Genomic DNA, 20197 nt, shown 5'->3' on the forward strand with positions numbered 1-20197 from the left:
TGTCTGGATGCCAAACACCCATCAAATATTATCCCAATCAACTCTGAGTCAGAACAGAGCGCCCTGCAGATCTCAGAACATTTCACAAGTGGGAAGACCAACTAGCTCTCATATCCAAGATTTATGAGCAAGCTGATCTAAGTAATTTCCAGATGTGGGTCAGCTGTACTTCATTTCACAGCTCCTGGAAAAAACAGTAATAAATAATCTCTGCAGGTATTGTCCTCAAAAGTTGTTCAGCCTGAAAATAGCACAGGAAGTCTGAATGGCAGTACCTTCATAGCACTGCCATTTATTGTTGCCGGGCATTATTTTACCAGTGTGCCTCAGTAACATGACTAGCCTCCCTATTTTTATTCTTCCTTTACTAGAACTACCAATTTGTCTGGCAATGTCACTACATAAAAACTTCCCCGGCCCCAAAAGGTTCCCAGAGAAAAAGAGAATACTCTGAGAAATCCAGAAGTGGGGAAGATCCGCATAGAAGATGTAGCTTGTTTTTATTGTCTTTAATTATAGTAATTTCCCATAGACGTCAATCATTTCTTGGCTTTACTGCTGAGAAATTTAACAAAATGAAAAAAAAAATGTTCAAAAAGCATCAAACAGGAATTGTGTCTTCCTTTAAAAGCTGACAAAAGGGGAAGGTTTCAGTCACGTCAGGCCTTTCCTCCTCCCATGCAGAGTAAGGAATTCTGGCTTCCAGGGCTATTTCTGCAGAATCCGTAGATCAGGAAACTAATCCATAGCGCACAGAAGGAAAATAGTGCCATGAAAAGAAATTCTGCAATTAGAACATAATACGATTTTTGAAACTAGAGTGACTACACACTGTACAAGTTGTCCTCGATTCCTCCCCTGGCAGGCATCGCGGCCTTCGCCTTGCTCCCCAGGCCATTCCCCCACATGCAACAGGCCTTGGCCACAGATATCAGCACCACCTGTAGTGGCCTGGGCAATCCAGGCCTCCGTTTAACATCGACATTTTTATTTTTCAGGACCTGTAGAATCCAATGATCAGCCAACTTTCTTCAGCCTAAGTAATTTTTAGCCAGGAAAAAGGCACATGAAGCACCTATACAAATGTGTATTTGCCCCCAGGCCTCACCACTGCGAGGAAGCCCTGCTTCACACGCAGCCTCCAGAGCTGTCCCCAGACCCACATCCGTCTGCAACAGCTGACAAACATCTCTTCCCCTCTTCCATATTCAGTCTAGCATGCCTTGAATTTGACATTTTATTTCCCTTCTTTCACTGATGCGTTTAATGGTGTTTTGCTTGTTTAATTTAAAACAACTCATATTTTACCAAGCTAGGAATGCATTAACATTACCAAGACATAATTATACTTCCCTCCTCATAGAAGTTTATTGGCAGCTCAATGCATTTCACTTTTATTCACTCACATGGCATTTTGATCATATACATGCAAACGGAAACTCCAAAATGTTGTAGGTTTTGCTGTTTTGTTTTTGTTTTAATTCACTACATTTCATGGGAGCCTGAAAACCAGTATAACAGTAAGTAGCTGGGGAAGGGATGGTTAGGACATAGTTTGCATTTCAACTTCTTGTTCCTCCAGGGTATACTATTCCATTTTGTCACGATTCCTCTCTCTCAAACACCACGCTGGAAGACAAGTCATGGACACAGCACAGATAGGAGGATAAAACAGGCTGGCAATGCGTACAGTCACATAAGAAAGTAAACAGATTGCTGAGAATTGCCCAAGAAAAGTCAAATCATGCAAAGCTTACCTAACCTTATTATTTAAGAATGGATTTTTCAAAGTACACTGAAATAGCCTCATGTGTTGGTACTATAAATAATTTTATATCGCCCTGATATTTAAATGGATTTGAACAATCTTGTAAAATTAGTTTTCAAGTAGTACTTTAGAAGAACTTCAAAAATAATTGTTTAATATCAATTTTGGGTAGATGAATGAATTTAAAAGCATTTTAGATCTACCACACTATTATTCCTTTCTGTGATTCTGAATATAAAAGACATCCCAATAAAATTGCTGAAAATAGTTTGAGATACTAAATTAGAGGCAGTGTGCTGCAATCAATGGAGTACAATAAATCAAGTGAGAATCAGTGAATGCAAATATGAAATATACCATGACAGTTATAACACGGGCAGTCTGAAGCACCTCGTTTGGGCTTTCAGAACTAAAGGTGTAATCCTGAAGTACTATAGCTTAAAGCAGTAAAGACAGAATCAGGTAATTCTCAATGAATAAGATTCATTACTCAGTAACGTTTTCTATTTAAGATGTAAAACAATAATACTGACCCCTTCTTACAAGCAAAGCCTAAAAAACTCCTTTTCTTTTCATTAGATGGGAAAACAAGCGTTGGATAGGGCTTCAGTAAGTATTTGTTTTATATAAAAGCTAGCCTTTTAAGATTAAAGATATACACATTGTTAGGATAAAACAAATTTACCAATTTCCCTGAACGCTAAAACTTTTAAGGTATGGCTTTAGCCTCCTGTTTGTATATATGCAGTAAGGAAATCATTAATAAAAGTAATACAAAATATTTAAACACTGAAAATTTAAACCCTATGTATTTTTACCTATTTTTCAAATGTGAAAAGGACATCATTTTGATTAAGTCATTCTTATCAACCTTGGCAAACCATTCACTCAGCTGAAATCTAACTTAAACAACTAAGCCAGAGATACTGTGTCATTCCATATTTCATTTCTATATCTATGAAGAAACATTTCCTAAAATGTACCCTTCCCCTACTACTTGCGTCAGCCAAGCAGCTCAAAACAAATGAGCACAGACTCAGCAAGCTGGCTTTTCACTACAGGTGGCAGTAATACCTCTGCGTTATCTGAACTCACGTGCGTCAGCCTCTGAAGACAGACGTTATGCCTTTGTCCACTTCAGTCAGCCTGCCCGACTTTATCAGCATCCCGACTTTCAGCCATCCAAACATATTGGTGCCCTTATCCATGCAGCTAGTTAAACAAGATGGCACACGAGGCTATGTGAAAAATGGATGCTTCTCCTCATGTCTCCATCCCAACAACTCAGAAAGAGCAGATGCATGTTAGGAATGTGAACAAATACACAGTAGGTAAATCTGAAAAGATTAAATACTGAAGTAAAAACGCGGTAGCTGACTAAAAGCCATTTTTTTAAAAACAATTCCTTCATCCCCCTCTGAACTATTTTTATTTGAATAAAACAAGCTTGGTCTGTGTGATTTTTGGAACAAAGAGTTAAGCACCTCACAAATGTTCAAATTACCACTGATCCTCTGCCTAAGGGGCAACAGCTTTAACTTGGTTTTACAGTCATTTTCTCCTCCAAGAGGGAAGTTTCATAGCAACCTAACAGAACACATGTTTACAGGCATATGTAGTCGATTATTATGCATTAATGTTTTGGCCTGCTTCTTCTTTATTTATTCCAAGCTGTCAGGAAAAAAGTATTTCAGCTTTCAGTATCTGCAATGAAACATGTTCCGGTCTTAATTTATCTCCAAAAATGAGTTGTTCAAACAGTATAAAATCTTCTATATACTAACACATCACTCAAGGCTCCAGCTCTCTGGAGCCTTTTGCTCTGTAAGAACTTATGTTGGAAGATTTGGGTGGGTTGGGTAGCACTGTTGATTTACTTAAAGGCATTTGTTTATTAAGATACTTGTACATCACTTTTGTTTAAAGAAAAGCATCTTAAAATAAATAAATAAATCAGCAATCTATACAGGCACCATTTCATTTGTCCCTGTGATCTCAATAACTTCCATTAAAAATACCCATTAGAAGTCAAATAAAGGAATCCAACAAGCTAAATGTATTATGTCTTTAAGTGCAATGATCGTGGGTGCACAAGGAAAAATAAAGGGCTGGAAAGACAAGGAAATCCCAGCAGACTAGCTCCTTGCTAATTATTCACTGGGGAGTTTGTGTAGAAAATTCAGGTAGAAAGAATTGACTTTAAATAAATTGTGCCTTTAGAGAACTGTTCTAATCCTGGAATATCTAGGACTCTTTGTAGACGTACATCTACTAAATCTATTATTTAGCATAATTTAACATAATCTATCCAACCTTCAGACTTCCCTAATCCCACAACTCAGGTAGAAGAAAAATTAATTTGAATTTTGACTAATTAGCAGCTAATTCCATGGCAGTTTTCCATCCCTTTCCTTAAGGAATCTAAGAAGTCATGTTTTGGCAATCAGACACAGCTAAGACAAAAAAAAAAAAAAAAAAAAGACATTTCACAAAACTGTGAGTGACAGAAAAATGGGTCAGAAAAGAAATTTGCACACAGTAAAATACATTATCTGCTCCCTCCTCTGGCGTTGCAAAATCTGCTATAGCATTCTACTTTGCAATGTCAGAGCCCAACTTCCTCCGTACAAAAGTTTTACTATTTACTACTGCCAAATGAGAAATAAGTCTTCAAACACGGTTTCACTTTTACAGGAATTTCAGTTAAGCTTCACTTTGGAAAAAAAATTTAAAAAATCACTTAGTTAAAAAAAAAAAAAAAGTCTCTTTCTGAACCAGTAATGACCACAGTGCTGCCCAAAGAAAAGGACACCCATCTTCACAGGTAGCTGTGAAGAACAAGAACTAAGGGATTCCTGTTCCAGGTCAATCCAGATTTGTTTTGCCCCACTGAATAACCAACACCTCTGAAGAGTAGTTCAAGTAAATTGGAAATTATAAGCAGCTGACGGGTAAGATTTTCCTTTCAAGTCCTCTCTGATTACTATTTCCAAGGCATTCGTACATGTGAATAGACCTGCATATTGGAAGTAGCAGCTCTAGTTCCAGTTGTTCTCAACATGACATTCTCTCGCTCAAGATGGTACATTTTTCTTCCAAGTGCTCCATACACCTAACCTGTATTTTCCTCTCCTCTCCCCAAGACTCCCTTACGAGAAAAGCATGTTTATTGTATTTTCTTTTAATCTTCAAAGAACCTAAAGAATATCAGATTCGGGAGAACTACTGGAGCATAAAGAAAATATTACTATGGATGGGGAACAGCCTCCTCAGTCATCTTATCATAATCTTACACAACTAACTAAACTGAAAGCTTGGAATGAAAATAAACTTACTTTCTAGTAAAACTTCATAAATTCTTAAAGTTGTTCCTAGCATGAACATAACATTAACCACTAAGTTACTGTCAGGTTTATGGCTCTCTGGATGAGGGAAGACCCAGGAAAATTTATTTATTAACAGCCCTACCTACCTAACGCACATAGGGTAAACTTGCTTTCTGTCCCTCTCCCCCACATCAGATTTCCTGTCATTTGTGACAAACTAGCATCCCACCGACAGCTAACGAGTATAGCAAAAATGACAAAACATATCATCTAATTATCAGCAGGCAAGTGGAAAAAGGAGAGGTCATGGAGGTTAATGCAAAGCTTTTGCACCAACTTCAAACGGCCAGTAAATTTGTATGCCACTTAATCCTTCCATAATAGAAAAGCAGCCAAGCAGTAGTACAGAAGGGGGGGGCAAGATCGGATTCTTTTCAGGTACACAGTGATAGGTGAAACAAAGATGCAAAAAGGGAAAATGATTATATATGTGGAAAAAAATCACTCTGATAGTAGCCAAATGCTGGAACAGGCTGCCCAGAGTGATTGTGTAAGCTCCTTCCCTGGACATATCCAAATCACACCTGGACAAGACCACCAGCAACCTAAACTGACTCTACTTTGATTATCTGTTTGGAGCAGATGACCTTCAAGGACTCTTCCTTCCAGCCCTTATTATTCTATGGTTCATTAATGGCTCCAAGCAGGGCTACATGCTGACTGCCCAAACTTCTTACGTCTGCACCTGTCCTGCTGATGGAAGCACTTCATGACGCTGATAAAATAGCACTGATTCAGCTCCACACTGTTCGAAAAATGTTTTATCAGCAGCTCACATCAAGGCAGCAGATTTACTCATCAGAATTGATTTTTGTTGATGACTGTGCAGGTAGCCCACTCCTGATCCCACAGTCTGCTCGTCTGGCTCATACACCACGTTATACCAGCCTAAAGAAAAAAAGCACTGTGCCTAACCACACCACGGCATTTGTGTGCTCCTCCAGCAATAACAATCCTTGCTCACCCACCAAAAACTTTTGCTGTGAGAAGCACGCTTGCAGAAAAGCATAACTGACTAGAGAGACTTGCAAACCTGTATCAGATGACAGAATACTCACTTGGAAAAACAAGCTCTAAAATCAACATCTACCAAACATTTATATATAGGTATAACCACGGGATAGTATATCAGCTTTATTTAAGAGGCTTTGATAAGTCCCATGCATTTTCAGAGGACCTGCAACATTACCTGACAAGTTATCCAACAGGAAAAGGCTAAGAATTAAAACATGTTAATGAAAACTCTGCTATAACAAGCTGGGTAAGCTATCTAGATGACAAACCGAGGAAGAAGCAAAATTGTGATATATACAAGGCAGCCTCTCCCACACTCATTAGTATCAATACCGTAGAAATGTTTTATGAAAGTTTGAAAGCATGCTGCCTCTACCCTAAGTTGTGATGCAACTATTCTCAACCCAACAGCAGAGATTTAATGCTGATAAATAGTAATCAGAAGTACTGAATGACCAGTAATCTGCAGTAATGAAAAACTGGCATCTCACAGGTAATACAAAGCATGTGCATGAGAAAAATCAATAAACTGATCTATACCTGGTGCTTCCATATGAGAGTGAAAAGTCCTTGCCAGACAAGGATTCGATGTTTCTACAAATTAACAGAAAGATTTTTCTAGATTTTCTATAATGAATTGGCAGTGTGTTATGTCAGTCTAGTCACTAGAAGATGACATTGAATCAAGTTAAATTAAGTTTAACCTGCTCCTCAAAGTGCTTCTGTCACAAAGCTGCTTAGACATTTGACTGGACTCACAGGCAGTGGTCGTGAGCAGTTTGACCCTTCCAGGCTTCTAACAAATTACATCCAAGAAAACTCAAAAATGTTGCACCCCCTGTAATAAAGACTGCAGCACCTTCTTAAACTGAAGTGGTGATAATTACCACACTCTCATCACTAACCAGAGAGGCAGAAAAAACAGTAAATTAGTCCCACGTGATGCATACAAATGAAACAGAAGTCGGACTGATCACAGGACCTACCAAGGAAACTGAGAATCACGTAAATTCACTTTAGGAATAGTAAAGGCATCAAGACTGACATCTGAGACATGGCCAAAAAAATTATGCAGGAAGAGCTGGTATCGATACAGACTGCAAATACTAGTTACGTCCATAAAATCCATCTTGCACTGTTAACGAGTGGAGTTTCATCCTCCTTGACACGGTATTGCTCCAATATTATTTTTAAATGTTTCACTGCAAGTTTTCTATGAAGTGGAAAATTCCATCCTGAGTTCAGCAGCAGCGCATACTTTTTGCCCAGAAATGTATCCTGAAATATCTTTAAAATGTGTTAGAACAGCTTTCTTAGAACTTGATACTCAGCCCAGAGCTCATATTAAAAAGTATATCCTTATCTCTCCCTCGGATTTACAACATATAAAGCGAATCACAATAAAGATTAGCGAGTCTCTGACAAAACATTCATTCTTTTCACAACCTGCACGCTATCAGAACAATTAGAAAAATTAAAAGCAAAGCTAAAACCAAAATATTTAGCTCTGACATTTATTTCTTTATATCAATATTCCATCAACATACAGTGTAAAAGGACATACTACACCATATCAAATTCTCAAATAGCTTTATAACTTTTCTTTTCCTAGCTATAAATCTTAAGAAAAGAATTGGCTATTTAAGATGAAAATGAACAAAATGTACTATTGTGTAATGAGTCTGGAACACATTCTCCAGATGTTACTGTTCAAAGACATTCATATAAATCAGCACAAAATCCCAATCTTGCCAAACTGCTCTGGAAGAACCAGGCAAAAAAAAAAAAAAAAAAAAAAAGCTGCATAATTATCTGCTTAAATCTATCTACAATGATATAAGGATAACCAAACTCCAGATTTCTTAGATTTTACTCACTCTCTATATACCAACCAGTCATTTTTAACTCTGAATAAAATTTTCCACCCTCAGCTTAAGTCTGACACATCAAAAATACCCAACTGCTTCATTCAACCACATGCAATATGTCAGTAAGGACAAGAACTAACATAAAAGAGGTAGCAGGGTGCTTCTTCAATAACCTTGCAGTCTGCTTCTGAGGCAAAAAAAAAAAAATAGCATTTAATATCCATCTCTTTATACAATAACCCCCAATCACATTTCTCATGCTACTTTAGGTTGAGTTTTTCTTTTCACTGTAACAGCTTATTGCTATGTTCTTACAGGATGCAGAAGACCCCATGATTATTGATTAAAAGAAACTCATGGAAAAACCCCAGAGCATCTCCCCACCAGCTACAACAATACCCAACTAGTAGCAGCTTGTGGGAGGCATTAATGCAGTGCGTTACTTGCCCCAACCAGCCTATTCCTGCTGTTTTCAGCTACTTCCTGACCTTGCAGTGCAGTGCCTGGCACCATGAGCACAGACCCAGAACCTCCCCTGACAGATCTCCACTCCCCGGGCAGTAACATGCTGTGATGTCTCCACAATAACCAACTGCCTGAAATGACTAACAAAAAATCAGTCACACCATACAAACATTGTAAGGTATTTTATGGATTTTGGAGGCAAACTATTAGAATTTTTAAAAAATAAATTTATGTCTACCTCTATTTGCTCAGCTTCAGCAGCATGAAATAGTGGAAGAACCTTCTAAAAGCTGTCAGGACATTAAACAATTTCTAAAGCATATCCTATCCTTAGCCAAGAAACTTCAGCAAATACTGTAGCAACCTGGGGTCAGCTTTATCTTCTCATCCAGATTTTCCCCATAGGCATTTCATTTAAACACAGAGCTTGCCTTCAGTGTTGTTTTTTTTTGTTTTGTTATGTTTTTGCATCTCATAAGTTCATAAAAATATTTTGTGTCTAAGTAAACACTTTTCTTCAAAGAATGACTACCAGAATTTTAGAAATGCTGGCATGTCTTGGGCATGGTGAGGTACAGCCATCTCCTGGGCCCGATAAACAGAACGTCCTGAATTATTTTGATGGACTATAAACAAACTATTCATTTACTGAGAATGAAGTATTCCCTGAAAACTCACACAGGAGCTTACACCCTAGACACAAGATCTGCAAAATAACATCCAGGGATTACAGTGGGTCAGACATTGGAAACAAACATCAGTGCTGCAGGACAAGCTAGCATTATCATGAGACGTATCAACAGAAAGCTGTAAGCAATCCTGTTTTTTCTCAGTAAGACCCAAGCAGAGTAATGTATTCAGTTTTGGATGGTCCGTATCCTTCAGTTGCAGCAACCGGAATCCAGAGAAGATCTATCAATAAAAAAAAAGCTTTGAACTAGAAGAATAATCCTGCACTGGGACGGCGTGTGTAGGGAAGCCACAGAATCTCCATCACTGAAGGCTAAGACCAGCCTTGGCACTTATCTGTCCCAAAACATACCCTGTCCTTTAGAGATCCAATTCTGTAAGGCAGGCAGAAAGTAGAGGAAAACAAATATGGAAGTGATAAATAAAATCATTTTTAAAGCATCCAGCCGATTACGAATGATGTGGCTAGGTCATCCTCACATAAGGATGTTATTTTCTTTCTATAACTGTGGTTTCATATGCAGTTAAGTCACTTGTTGTTTGATGTGTTTGAAATTTTCCACAGGGGAAATCTTTGATTCAACTCCCCCTGCGCCCACGGGATTCAATACGAGTACTATTTCTTTTCTTGATTTTATTTTTCTTCTGCAATTTTCCAATTTGAAAGAAAATACCCTGGACAAATTAAAAAGACACAAATCACTGTTTACAATCTTTTTCCTATTCACTTCACGCTATTTTATTTTTTAAGCCTGGTTTGGATGAAAAAATTCTACAAACTTTATTTGCACTTACAGATGCATCAGTATAATAAAACATAAAAGGATTATTTATAAAACAAGTCTATATGCTCGAATAGGTCAATGAAATAATTACATTTCAACACTATACTTCCTCTGGTTACATGAACTTTCCAAAATCTTCATTTTGGGCCACATTAGGCTAAGTGGACCTTTCTTTGGAGTTTCCATTTAGACTGCTCTGGCGTTCTTATGAGTAGCATGTCTTGCCAATCTCTATTTCTGCTATTCTTGCTTATCAGTCTTTACTTCTGTCCACTTTCTCCATTTTTTCCTTTCATTTCTTCACCTCTGATCTGTTCTGTATTTTTGTAATGTGGAATGAACAAGGGAAAGAGTTAATATACTGATCTTTACATGCTGCAATTCTATTTCACACTTCAAACAGAGCAACCAGACATGATGTATTTACAGTCCAAGAATCGTTATTTCAAATCCATCTGCAGACTCAAAGACAAATGTACAGCTATTTCGTTCAGATAACATTTTATTCAAAAGAACAAATGTACATCCCTTTAAAGAAAACAATTTTAAAAGTTTGCACACATTACTGAGGCTACAAAAATACAGTAGGCAAGGGAACCAGCTATGAATCATATAGCTTACATCTTTCCTCTAGAGACAGGAAACATCTCCAGACAGCAGGAATATGGAGCAGCAGACATTTGTTACTTTTTCAATAAAGCTATTCTGCAGGTTAGAGTGTGCAACCTCTGCAAAATGCTGACAATCAAAAACCTGGCAGGAGGTGATGGGGAAGGAAAGAAGAAATCAGAGCATGCCATCCAGTGCAAAAGAACTAAGGGAAGGGCCAAAGAAAAACTGTACAAGACTATTTCTTTTCCCTTTTCCAAAATGAACTTTCCACATTAAAAAATAAATAAATAAATCAGATGTCTACTCGTTTTCAGGAAAGAGGATTACACAGCAACTGACTTCTAAGCATTCGGTTCATGTAAAACATACTGAAATCCATAGAAGAATGATGAGTTGCAAACGATGCCAGAGATCTGTAATCAGCCTATTTCAGATGTTGGCATAAGATGTACAGGAAGAAACACAGTATCCTAGGTTACAGCTATTGCAGAGAAGAAACTCCTGCATGCTGACTTGTTTGCATATGATTCCTCAATTAAACCATTTCAAACAAAATTCCTCGTAGCATGTCAAAAATTTATCAGATCAAAAACTAGGATTTACTTCCTTACAGAGTCAATGAGCTGCACTTCTTATGCTTGTTAGCACAGGCCTCTAGCCGTGTTTGTATTAGCGCTATACTCGGAGCTTAAATGGCTTTTCTGGAAAAAAAAAAAAAAAGTTTTAGATTTGATGATAATTTATTCTAAAAGCAATTTTTTCCTCTTCTTTACCTGTCCAGAGAGACTTGCGTAACAGTCTGGATAGGAAGCACCACCTGTATAGTACTACAACTGAGTATTAATACACTAAATTCTCCCTACTGTAATATTAGATGATAATTAGACATTTATGTCTAAAATATGCTTTAAAAGGAACTATTAATTTGTATCAAAGTCTGAGTATTTATAGGCATAGACTGCCACCTAGTGATTTGGATTATCTACAAAACTGCAAAAAACACTCTGAAAAAGAAAAGAACATTAATTCCATCGTATTTTATATCAACATAAAGAGACAACCTCATGTTTTGCCACTTGCATCTCCTATTATTATGTTGATGGTACATGCACGAGGTAGGTGGTGAAAGAAAAGCCAGTAAGTATGTAAACTGCATTGTACAGGCAAGATCCATGAGGTTGCTTGTTCATCAGTTGTCTGGAATTCCTCCTTATTTTACTCAGACTAGCTTCTGCATAAAACAAGCACTGCATCCGGAACTTATTTTATCTCCAAGACAAAGCTGACAGACAGCCACACTCCTGCTGAAGTTTTGGATTCCTTCAATTTTTGTGCTTTCAGTCTTTCCTGGCTCTCCTAAGCACAGTAACTAGATTTTCAGTATGTCCTGTAGTTCATCTTTGCCATTTCCTCTCCAGCCACTGCCTGTTTTCCAGAGGATTTCATTATTAGAGAAGAAGCCAAAAGTTCTTGTGTCGTCTTACCTGCCTTACAAAAAGTTGAATTATCATTACGCGGACAATTCTTAAGTTCACCTCTTATCTTCAGACTTCTCTCTCTATCCAAATTTGTAGTTCAGATACTGCCACCATGTACTTATGGGTACCTCATCAGAAGAATTATAAAGAACTCATTTATTTCTCCTGTCATGCCTTCTCCACTACCTTCTGTCTCAATCACTATCGACATCTTCAGTTCATTTCTCAGCAAGACCTAAATCTTAGAATCTGCAAGACAGAAAGGGATCTTAAGATCTTTATATAATGTGTAAGAGAAACGTTTTTTTTTTTAAGATAGGAACACGTCAAAAAGCTTTTAAAATTTCTCTCTTTTAGCAAAGACACTTTTCCTGTAGCAATACAATCTTCGCAACAGTCTGATTGAATTTGAAGAGGCAGCTTCTCAACTTGTCAATTTGATTTCACCAACACTTTATATACCCACCCATTTTATTATACAGTGACATGGAACATAAGCTTAGTTCTTCCACGTCTAATCTATCATCTTTTTCACTATGAAGAGATCAGCACCTTTTCTGATCAAACATCAATATTAGCATTTCTGAATGCTGATATAAGTACTTCTACAATTTCTCATGTTGTCTCCCATGCTTTAAAGGAGTTCCATTCAAAAATCCCCAAAGTATCAAATATCTTTCACAAAAATTTCACTAAAAATCCTCACTTTATGCCCACAGAGCAAATTTGATTCTAGCTAGGCTGCTGATGTGCTGAGACTATTGTAATACCCTTTATAAAGGGTTCTCTGCAGCACCCACCTCAACAGCACCCCTGCACTCTGGGGCAGGGGCTGTCAGTCTGTGAACAGCACTGGCACATCTGAACACATGGTGTTAAAACACTGCTACAGGAATGAAGTAATGCCTTTCCTTCATTCCAATATTACAAGACTTTCTTACATCAAAGAAAACCAAAAAATCACCCTCAAAGCAACACCCTGGTAATATAAAGTTTATTCCTTTGTGACTTTAAACTGGGGATGTTCACTAAAAAACTAGAATGTTGCTTATGAAGCCATCTGCTCCTGTTACTTACTTCCCAAACAAAGTTTTCTGTTGCTTGTTTTTACAGAAACCAACTGCTGTCTCAGGAACTTCATTTTCACATGAAGTCTGGTCAGCAGAGTAAACATATCCCACCAGAGTTACAGAACTAACTTAACTCCAACATGAAACTCTAAACATCTTTAGTAATAAAAGTATGATTGAAACTATATGAACATTTTAATATACAAGCATAGAGTGAGAAAACATCGACATAGTAATTGAAGCAGAGAAACAAAAAGACAAAATAGGGCTATGTTTCTAAAATTTCTCAAAAGCATAGTATTCCTCCTCTCCCTTCTTCAGTCTGCTGCTTTCTTGTGATCTCCAAGATAGCAGTAATTCATCTTCAGCAGATGAAAAAACTAAAATAGATGTAATCACTTGCTGCAAGTCATTTTTGTGCCTCAAAGAAGCTATACTGCCAAACCTTAACATTTTTGTAACATCCTTCAAACTGTTTGAAGGCCCAGGGGAAGACAATTCCCATATAAAAAGCCAGCAGGTTACTGTAGCCGCAACCAGTTTCCAAGACCTGTAAATCACTGTGTGTCACCTCGCATGCCTTACGTGGAACACTGGTTCTTTTTTGGGGCAGTAACAGTTCTTCTTGTAGAGAAATGAGTACTTAGAAACCACACGAAAGGGAAGAACAGTACTTTGAAAATTCCTCCAGATTGTGGACTAGGTGGCTGACTCTATCCAAAAAGAACTGTGCACTTACTTTTTTTCAGACCATATATTGTAACAGAAGCATACCTTTTTTTTCCCCCCACATCTTTCTTATGAACCACTGATACTCTTCTGTAGGAGAGTGTCCCCCAGAAACAGCAGAAATAAAGTTTCTTCCAAAATGAACACAATATAAGGATTAATTTACATCACAGATCATGCAAGCAATTATTGAAAACTCCTGCAAGTTTTTAAAATGCAGTTGGACTAGATGATCTCTGAAGGTCCTTTCCAACTGAACTACTCTATTCTAAGAAGTTTCGTAATTAAAACTTCTTTAGAAAATAACCTTTTTTTAAAAAAATATAAAGTTTTTGCAAGTAACTACTCTTTTTCTTCCACTGAACTCACCTCACCTGTTTGTGGTCTGAGATAATTAAGTATCATTTAATTTTCATGTACTTTTGCAAATCTGTTTTTCCCTACCTAGTGGACAGACAAAGGTTACTTCTAAGATTACTTTGAGGCAAAGGCTGTAATATTTCTCTGAATGCCTTCTCACAGGTTCCCAAATATGTAAACCAATCGCATTCTAGATGAAGAACAAGCATAGAACACGTTTCTATACTGTGTTGTATTTCTGCATTTCCAAGGCATATTAGACAACGCTATATTTAACAAAGTGTCTAAACCAATTTTAAGGTAATCCCTTCCTGGTTCTTGACTGATAGGACTGAAAAGCACCACCGTGTATTGCTGTTAAGAGGCTTTCATTTGATGACAGTAATTAAGCGGAGCCAAAATGATGAATATTTAAAAATTTGAAGTTATACTGATGAAGTTATTTGAAGAAATTGAAAACAAATTAATTTACATCAGCAAGTTCAGTAACTTTGAAAGCTTACATAAATGATAACACAAATGATAACACATTCTAAACATATTTTCAAGGGCAAATAGACACAAAAGTTCACTGACAAGACTTTTCTCCCACATATTCATCTTTTATCCCATAAACCATACAGGGCAGAAAAGAACAGAGATGTTAGTATGTAAATAATGTCAGATTTAAATGCTAGCTTACCATACTTGTCTCGCAAGCCAACCGTACACCTGAAGACTCCACCAAAGGCCACATCTTCACCAAATATTACTGAAAAATAAGAACAGTAGAGGAAGGTTAATGTGACTCCAATGCATCTTATTTTTAATGAACGTGTTTCAAAGGCTTTTATGTGAAATACCTAACACTCCATTCTACTTCAAGATTTTATGTTGACATCTCAGTTCTTCTCATGTACAGCCTAACCGTAACAAAAAGAGAACAAAGGCTAATGAGGAATTAGTAAAGCAACACAGCTATGTCTCAAAACAGAATTAACGTGATTGATTCAACTAGGGTTTCATTTAAACCATCTATTTATTTTTCTGAAATATTCTATAATATCACATCATCTAAATTAATACAAGCAATTCCAAGAAGCATTCAGCCACGAAAAAGTATCCAAAGTTACGTGATCTGCTTCAACTGGCAAACACACACATTCTTCATCCACAGATTTCAGTAAATACAGTGTTTTGAAAAATGTCAAGTTTTGCAAAATGTCAAATTGAAGTGTTCTTCAAAATACAAATCAAGCCAGCTGGTACTAAAAAAAAAAAAAAAAAGAAATGCCATTTCATGTAGCTATCAGCATACTTCTGTGGACTTACTCATTCTCTTCATCCACTGAAATACTTTTCTGGACAGATTACACGAGCACGAGGATTTCCACTACTTAGACAACAGTTGCTCAATTCCCATACAACTAAAACCATATGAAGGACATGCTTTCTACTGCAAGAAGCACTGATTAATTTAGTAAGTAGGATAATACTTGACAGCTCATAGATCTGGACTGCAGAATTCCAGTATGGTCTGGCAAAAGGGCTTTACACAGATCCAACCCCGCAACGCTGAGTAGCAAGACTGGGGCCTTAAAGCAACTAAAAGGCTGAAGGTTAGGTTCCTGCTGGAGTAACTTTCTACTCACTTTACATAGTTGATACTACAGAAATGGCACTAAAATCTGTTCCTGGCACCAATTTACCTACAGTTGTCTAAGTCCAATTTAATAAAGCTGACGTATATAATACAGCTCTAGACTGAGAAGGAATGTATACAGGCACAGACTGGATACAAAAGATGGAATTTGTCCTAACAGATTAGACAATTAATCAGACTTCAAAGCGAACAGTGGTTTAAGCAGTGCCAAAAAGTGTTACTAATGCACTGGAGGAATAAACAAACAGACACAACAAGATCATACAGATTTTGCAGCTGGGTTTGTGGCATTAAAAATCTCTTTTAAATATCTGGCCATCACCACACCTTTGTTGATGACAACAGAAGCAACAGACCTCCCGTTACCTGTAAGAATTAAGAGTAAATAGTTTTGCATAAAAAATAAAAAGACGAGGGGTTTAGAATAACCCTTTTTAATCAGACCACGATGAGCTACCTTCTTTAAAATTATAGGTTACCCAGACTGTCAAAGACTGGAAAATATTACATCGCTTATGTGCAATGATGAACCGAAATCAGTAAAGCTGGAAAGGAATTTTGGAGGGCAGGAAAGGAGAGAACGGAGAATGGACAGAGCAAGAATATGTGGTCTTTCAAGAGCACCACTTTTTGAGCATGGACAGTAGAAGGAACTAAAAAATGAAGACTTATATAAGAAAAACCTCCTTTACTTACTGCTGCAGCTAAAGCTGCCCTTAAACACCAGAAGTGTGTTAGGAAACATAGCTTTCTGTCCCAGCTTTCAACCAAAATACAACCAGCTGATAGAGAAGACACAGCTACAGCTTAGATCACATAATCCATTAATAATGCGTTAATATTTCATTTATGTATTTTCAACCCTAACAACACATGTTGAAGTTTTGTTTGAGATCAAAGTGTAGAAATAACTTATTAAAAAGCTCTAAAGGTTAGGAGAAATGTATTTAATTGTGTGCACAAACAAGCAAAACAAAATGCAATCTATACAAAGCAAAACACACTAACGAGTACAACATACCTGCAGTCGGATCTTTGGCTAAAGCATTATCCAAGGCACTTGTTATGGACTGGAAGAGGTTCATCTTTTGAGTTTGCCCTGTGTGAAAGGAATTATTTAGATATGTAATTGGTTCAAAGCACAAAATGTGTTAGAAGACACTGGTACAAAACTTTACTAAAAATTTAGTCAAGAGTCATAAACAAGATCCCTGTCAGGAGAACCTCAAAGGCTCATTGGCTGAGTAAACTTAAATTATGGGATAGATGGGATTGAGCACTGCATACTTTGCAATCCCAAGGACTAAAATTCTACTCAGCCTGTTTTCAAACACCATATTCATAGCTGCAGATGCAGCTTTGCAATGCTTATTCAAACACAGAATCACTAAGGTTGGAAGAGACCTCCAAGATCATCTGGTCCAACCATCCCCCCTACTACCAATGTCACCCACTGAACCATGTCCCTAAGCACCACGTCCAACCTTTCCTTGAACACCCCCAGGGACGGTGACGCCACCACCTCCCTGGGCAACCCGTCCCAATGCCTGACTGCTCTTTCTGAGAAGAAATGTCTCCTCATTTCCAACCTAAACCTCCCCTGGTGCAACTTGAGGCCATTCCCTCTAGTCCTATCACTAGTAATCTGCGAGAAGAGGCCGACCCCCAGCTCCCCCCACCTTCCTTTCAGGCAGCTGTAGAGAGCAATAAGGTCTCCCCTTAGCCTCCTCTCCTCCAGACTAAGCACTACAAAGAAATATTAATACAACGATTTTTCAAAGGGAAAAAAAAATAGTAAGGCATTGTTTTGAGGATAGGCATACTTTCTCCTGAGGTTCACCAGATCTCATCGAATTTTCTTTATCACTCTTAGATGCATTTGTTTTTAAGCTCCAGCCTTTACTGTTGATACCTACTACTATCGTAAGTTTTCTACACCTCCTGCCTCTCTGGCCTGCAGATAGAAAGTGTCAGATCAAACTCCACGTAAGGAGGAAAACTGGATGCTGAACAGCTATACTTAAAAAGGGTAAAAGGAAAGCACTTGTCCACTGTATTGAGATCTACTGCACGTCCCCTTCTCCACTGCAATGCTGCAAGGAAAGAAAGGGCCTTAAAACAAAGATGGAACAAAGCGATAGCCCAGTCCCTGCTACTGCGACCAACTCAGATTCTCCAATAAAACAAAATGATGCCTTATCAGAAACTGAGTGAAGAAGGAAATCCCTTGCTGATGTTTGGTAGCTCTTTCACTCACAAAACCTCTGTCTAGCTCACGATTACGAGCCACAGCCCAGGAGAGGATTGCCTACCAGCACACACAGCATGCCAAACAGAAAAAAAAAAAGGTGGTGGTGGTGCTAAGGTGAGGAAAGAGTAAAAACCCCAAAGAAATGTAAAACCAGGAGTAAGAAATCACAAAGAACGAACTACAGTCTGTTTCCAGTAGGTACAGTATCTCTCGGTCATCACTCAGTTTCCCCTGCTCTTAAATTGTTAAGTAACATTCAGGTTTTTTGTTTAAGAGCTGGGTCATGGCACAGCAGAGCTAGGGAGCTGCTTTCCCATGTTTGATAGCTTCACTTGTTACACATGGCCCTTTAACAGGAGGAAACTGTAAAAATTATTATGGGAACCATTCAAATCATGAGGTAGCTACAAGCGATCATCATTTACAAATTCAGCAGAGGGAGAGCTGTGAACAGCAATTGTTCCTCTCTTTTCCCCATCATCCACACAAGCGCTGAGGTTGTCCTTTTACCAAGGTACAATCATTCCAGCATTTGATGCAAGTAAACGCCTATTACTCCAACCACTGTCAGAACCTGCTGGCACTGACTGCTGTGACCTGCTGTTCTTGTTTACAATAAAGAGTTTTGTTTCAGCCCTTGTGGGGACAGAGACAGTAATTGCGCCCTGCAGGTGTGAACGGTGGAGCTGGAGAAGCATTAATGTCCAGACAAGTATTGGCATTTCTTTATTTCCCTTTCAGTGTTTTTCACAGGATTTCAAAGCATGTTTTCAGGCACAGTTTTGCTCTCTGCAAACGGCACTAGCACCAGGCCTGCCCACAAGGGCTTCTCCACCGGGACCTCGGCAGAAGCTGGCAGCGCGCAGGCACTGCTGTGACATCTGGCACGCCTGTGCCTAACGAGGAACGGCTGAGAGCTTTCTTGGAATTAATCGCTGAGTGGCGACACCGAGGTACCACAGAATATCCCGAGCTGGAAGGGACCCACAAGGATCAGCGGGTCCAACCTCTGCCTCCACACAGGACCACCCAAAAATCAGACCACGCGACTGAAGGCGTTGTGCAAGCGCTTCTTGAACTCCGGCAGGCTCGGTGCCGTGCCCACTGCCCTGGGGAGCCTGTCCCGGTGCCCGAGCACCCTCTGGGTGCAGAACCTCTTCCTAACCCCCAGCCTGACCCTCCCCTGTCCCAGCTCCATGCCGTTCCCTCGGGTCCTGTCGCTGTCCCCAGAGAGCAGAGCTCAGCGCCTGCCCCTCCGCTCCCCTCGTGAGGGAGCTGCAGGCCGCCATGAGGCCTCCCCTCAGCCTCCTCCTCCCGGGGCCGACCCAGCCCCGCGCCCCAGCCGCTCCCCCTCCAGCCGCGGCGGCGGGGCGGGCCGTGCTGCGGAGCCCTGCCCGCGGGGAGGACCCGGGCCCGGCCCCGCTCTCACCGTAGGCGCTGGGCGCCGGGTCCGGCTGGAAGGCGAAGTGCGCGGCGGGCCGGCGGGGCGCGGCCGGCAGCGGGAGGCTCCAGGGCCGGCCTCGAACCCGCGGCCCCGCCGCCACCGCCCCGGCCCCGCGCAGCGCCCGCGCCAGCCCCGCCGCCGCCATCGCCACCGCCGCCGGGGGCCGCCGCCGGCGCCGCGCGTTCTAAAGAGGCGGGGTCCCCGGCGGGCGTCCCGATTGGCCAGAAGCGGCGGGGGGAGGGCCAATCAGAGCCCGCTCTGCGGTGGGTGGGGAGGGGGGAGTGACGGGCTTCTGCGCCTGCGCAGGAGGCCAGCCGGGAGGGGGCGGGGCTGTGCGGGAGGGGCGGGGCTGGGGGGCGGCCGTTGGGCGGGGCGGTTGCGGTGACCGTTGTGGGGCTGCCCAGGGTCGCTGTGTCACCGCCGGGGAGTCCCTCACGGGTGGCGGAAAGGGATCCGGGCAGACTCCGGGTATGGCCCGTGAGGCCAACGGGGAGAGCTGAGCGTCCAGCCGCTGGCCGTGGGGCAGCTGCATGCCCAGCCACTCCCTCTGCCCGTACTAATTGGGGTTAATTCTTCATCGTGTCCCAGAGCTGCCTTTTCCAGAGTCCCTTGGGTCATAACCTTCGTTATATATA

General features: G+C 40.0%; 1 protein-coding gene and 1 long non-coding RNA gene across 4 annotated transcripts in view; both read right to left on the minus strand.

The window, feature by feature from the left end:
* BCKDHB (branched chain keto acid dehydrogenase E1 subunit beta) overlaps nucleotides 1–19729 on the minus strand; it is a 125628-nt gene extending 105899 nt beyond the window's left edge. The window contains exons 1-3 of one of the 3 annotated variants that reach the window (XM_080584826.1): nucleotides 19548–19729; nucleotides 16889–16966; nucleotides 14908–14976 (exon numbers count right to left, since the gene is read on the minus strand). In XM_080584826.1, the coding sequence (XP_080440952.1) occupies nucleotides 14908–14976; nucleotides 16889–16966; nucleotides 19548–19707 (307 nt within the window). In that variant the 5' untranslated portion in view covers nucleotides 19708–19729. The remainder of the gene's footprint in view (nucleotides 1–14907; nucleotides 14977–16888; nucleotides 16967–19547) is intronic. The other 2 variants (XM_080584825.1, XM_080584824.1) reach the window with 2 other exon arrangements.
* Nucleotides 9897–12306, minus strand: LOC308191913. The gene is made up of 2 exons (XR_013948386.1): nucleotides 12073–12306; nucleotides 9897–10292 (listed from the first exon to the last, which is right to left on the minus strand). It is a non-coding gene; the product is annotated as an uncharacterized lncRNA (long non-coding RNA).
* Nucleotides 19730–20197: the final 468 nt, after the last annotated feature.

The sequence above is a fragment of the Anser brachyrhynchus genome, assembly GCF_964034855.1.
Source record: "Anser brachyrhynchus genome assembly, chromosome: 3".
Lineage (NCBI taxonomy): Eukaryota > Metazoa > Chordata > Aves > Anseriformes > Anatidae > Anser > Anser brachyrhynchus.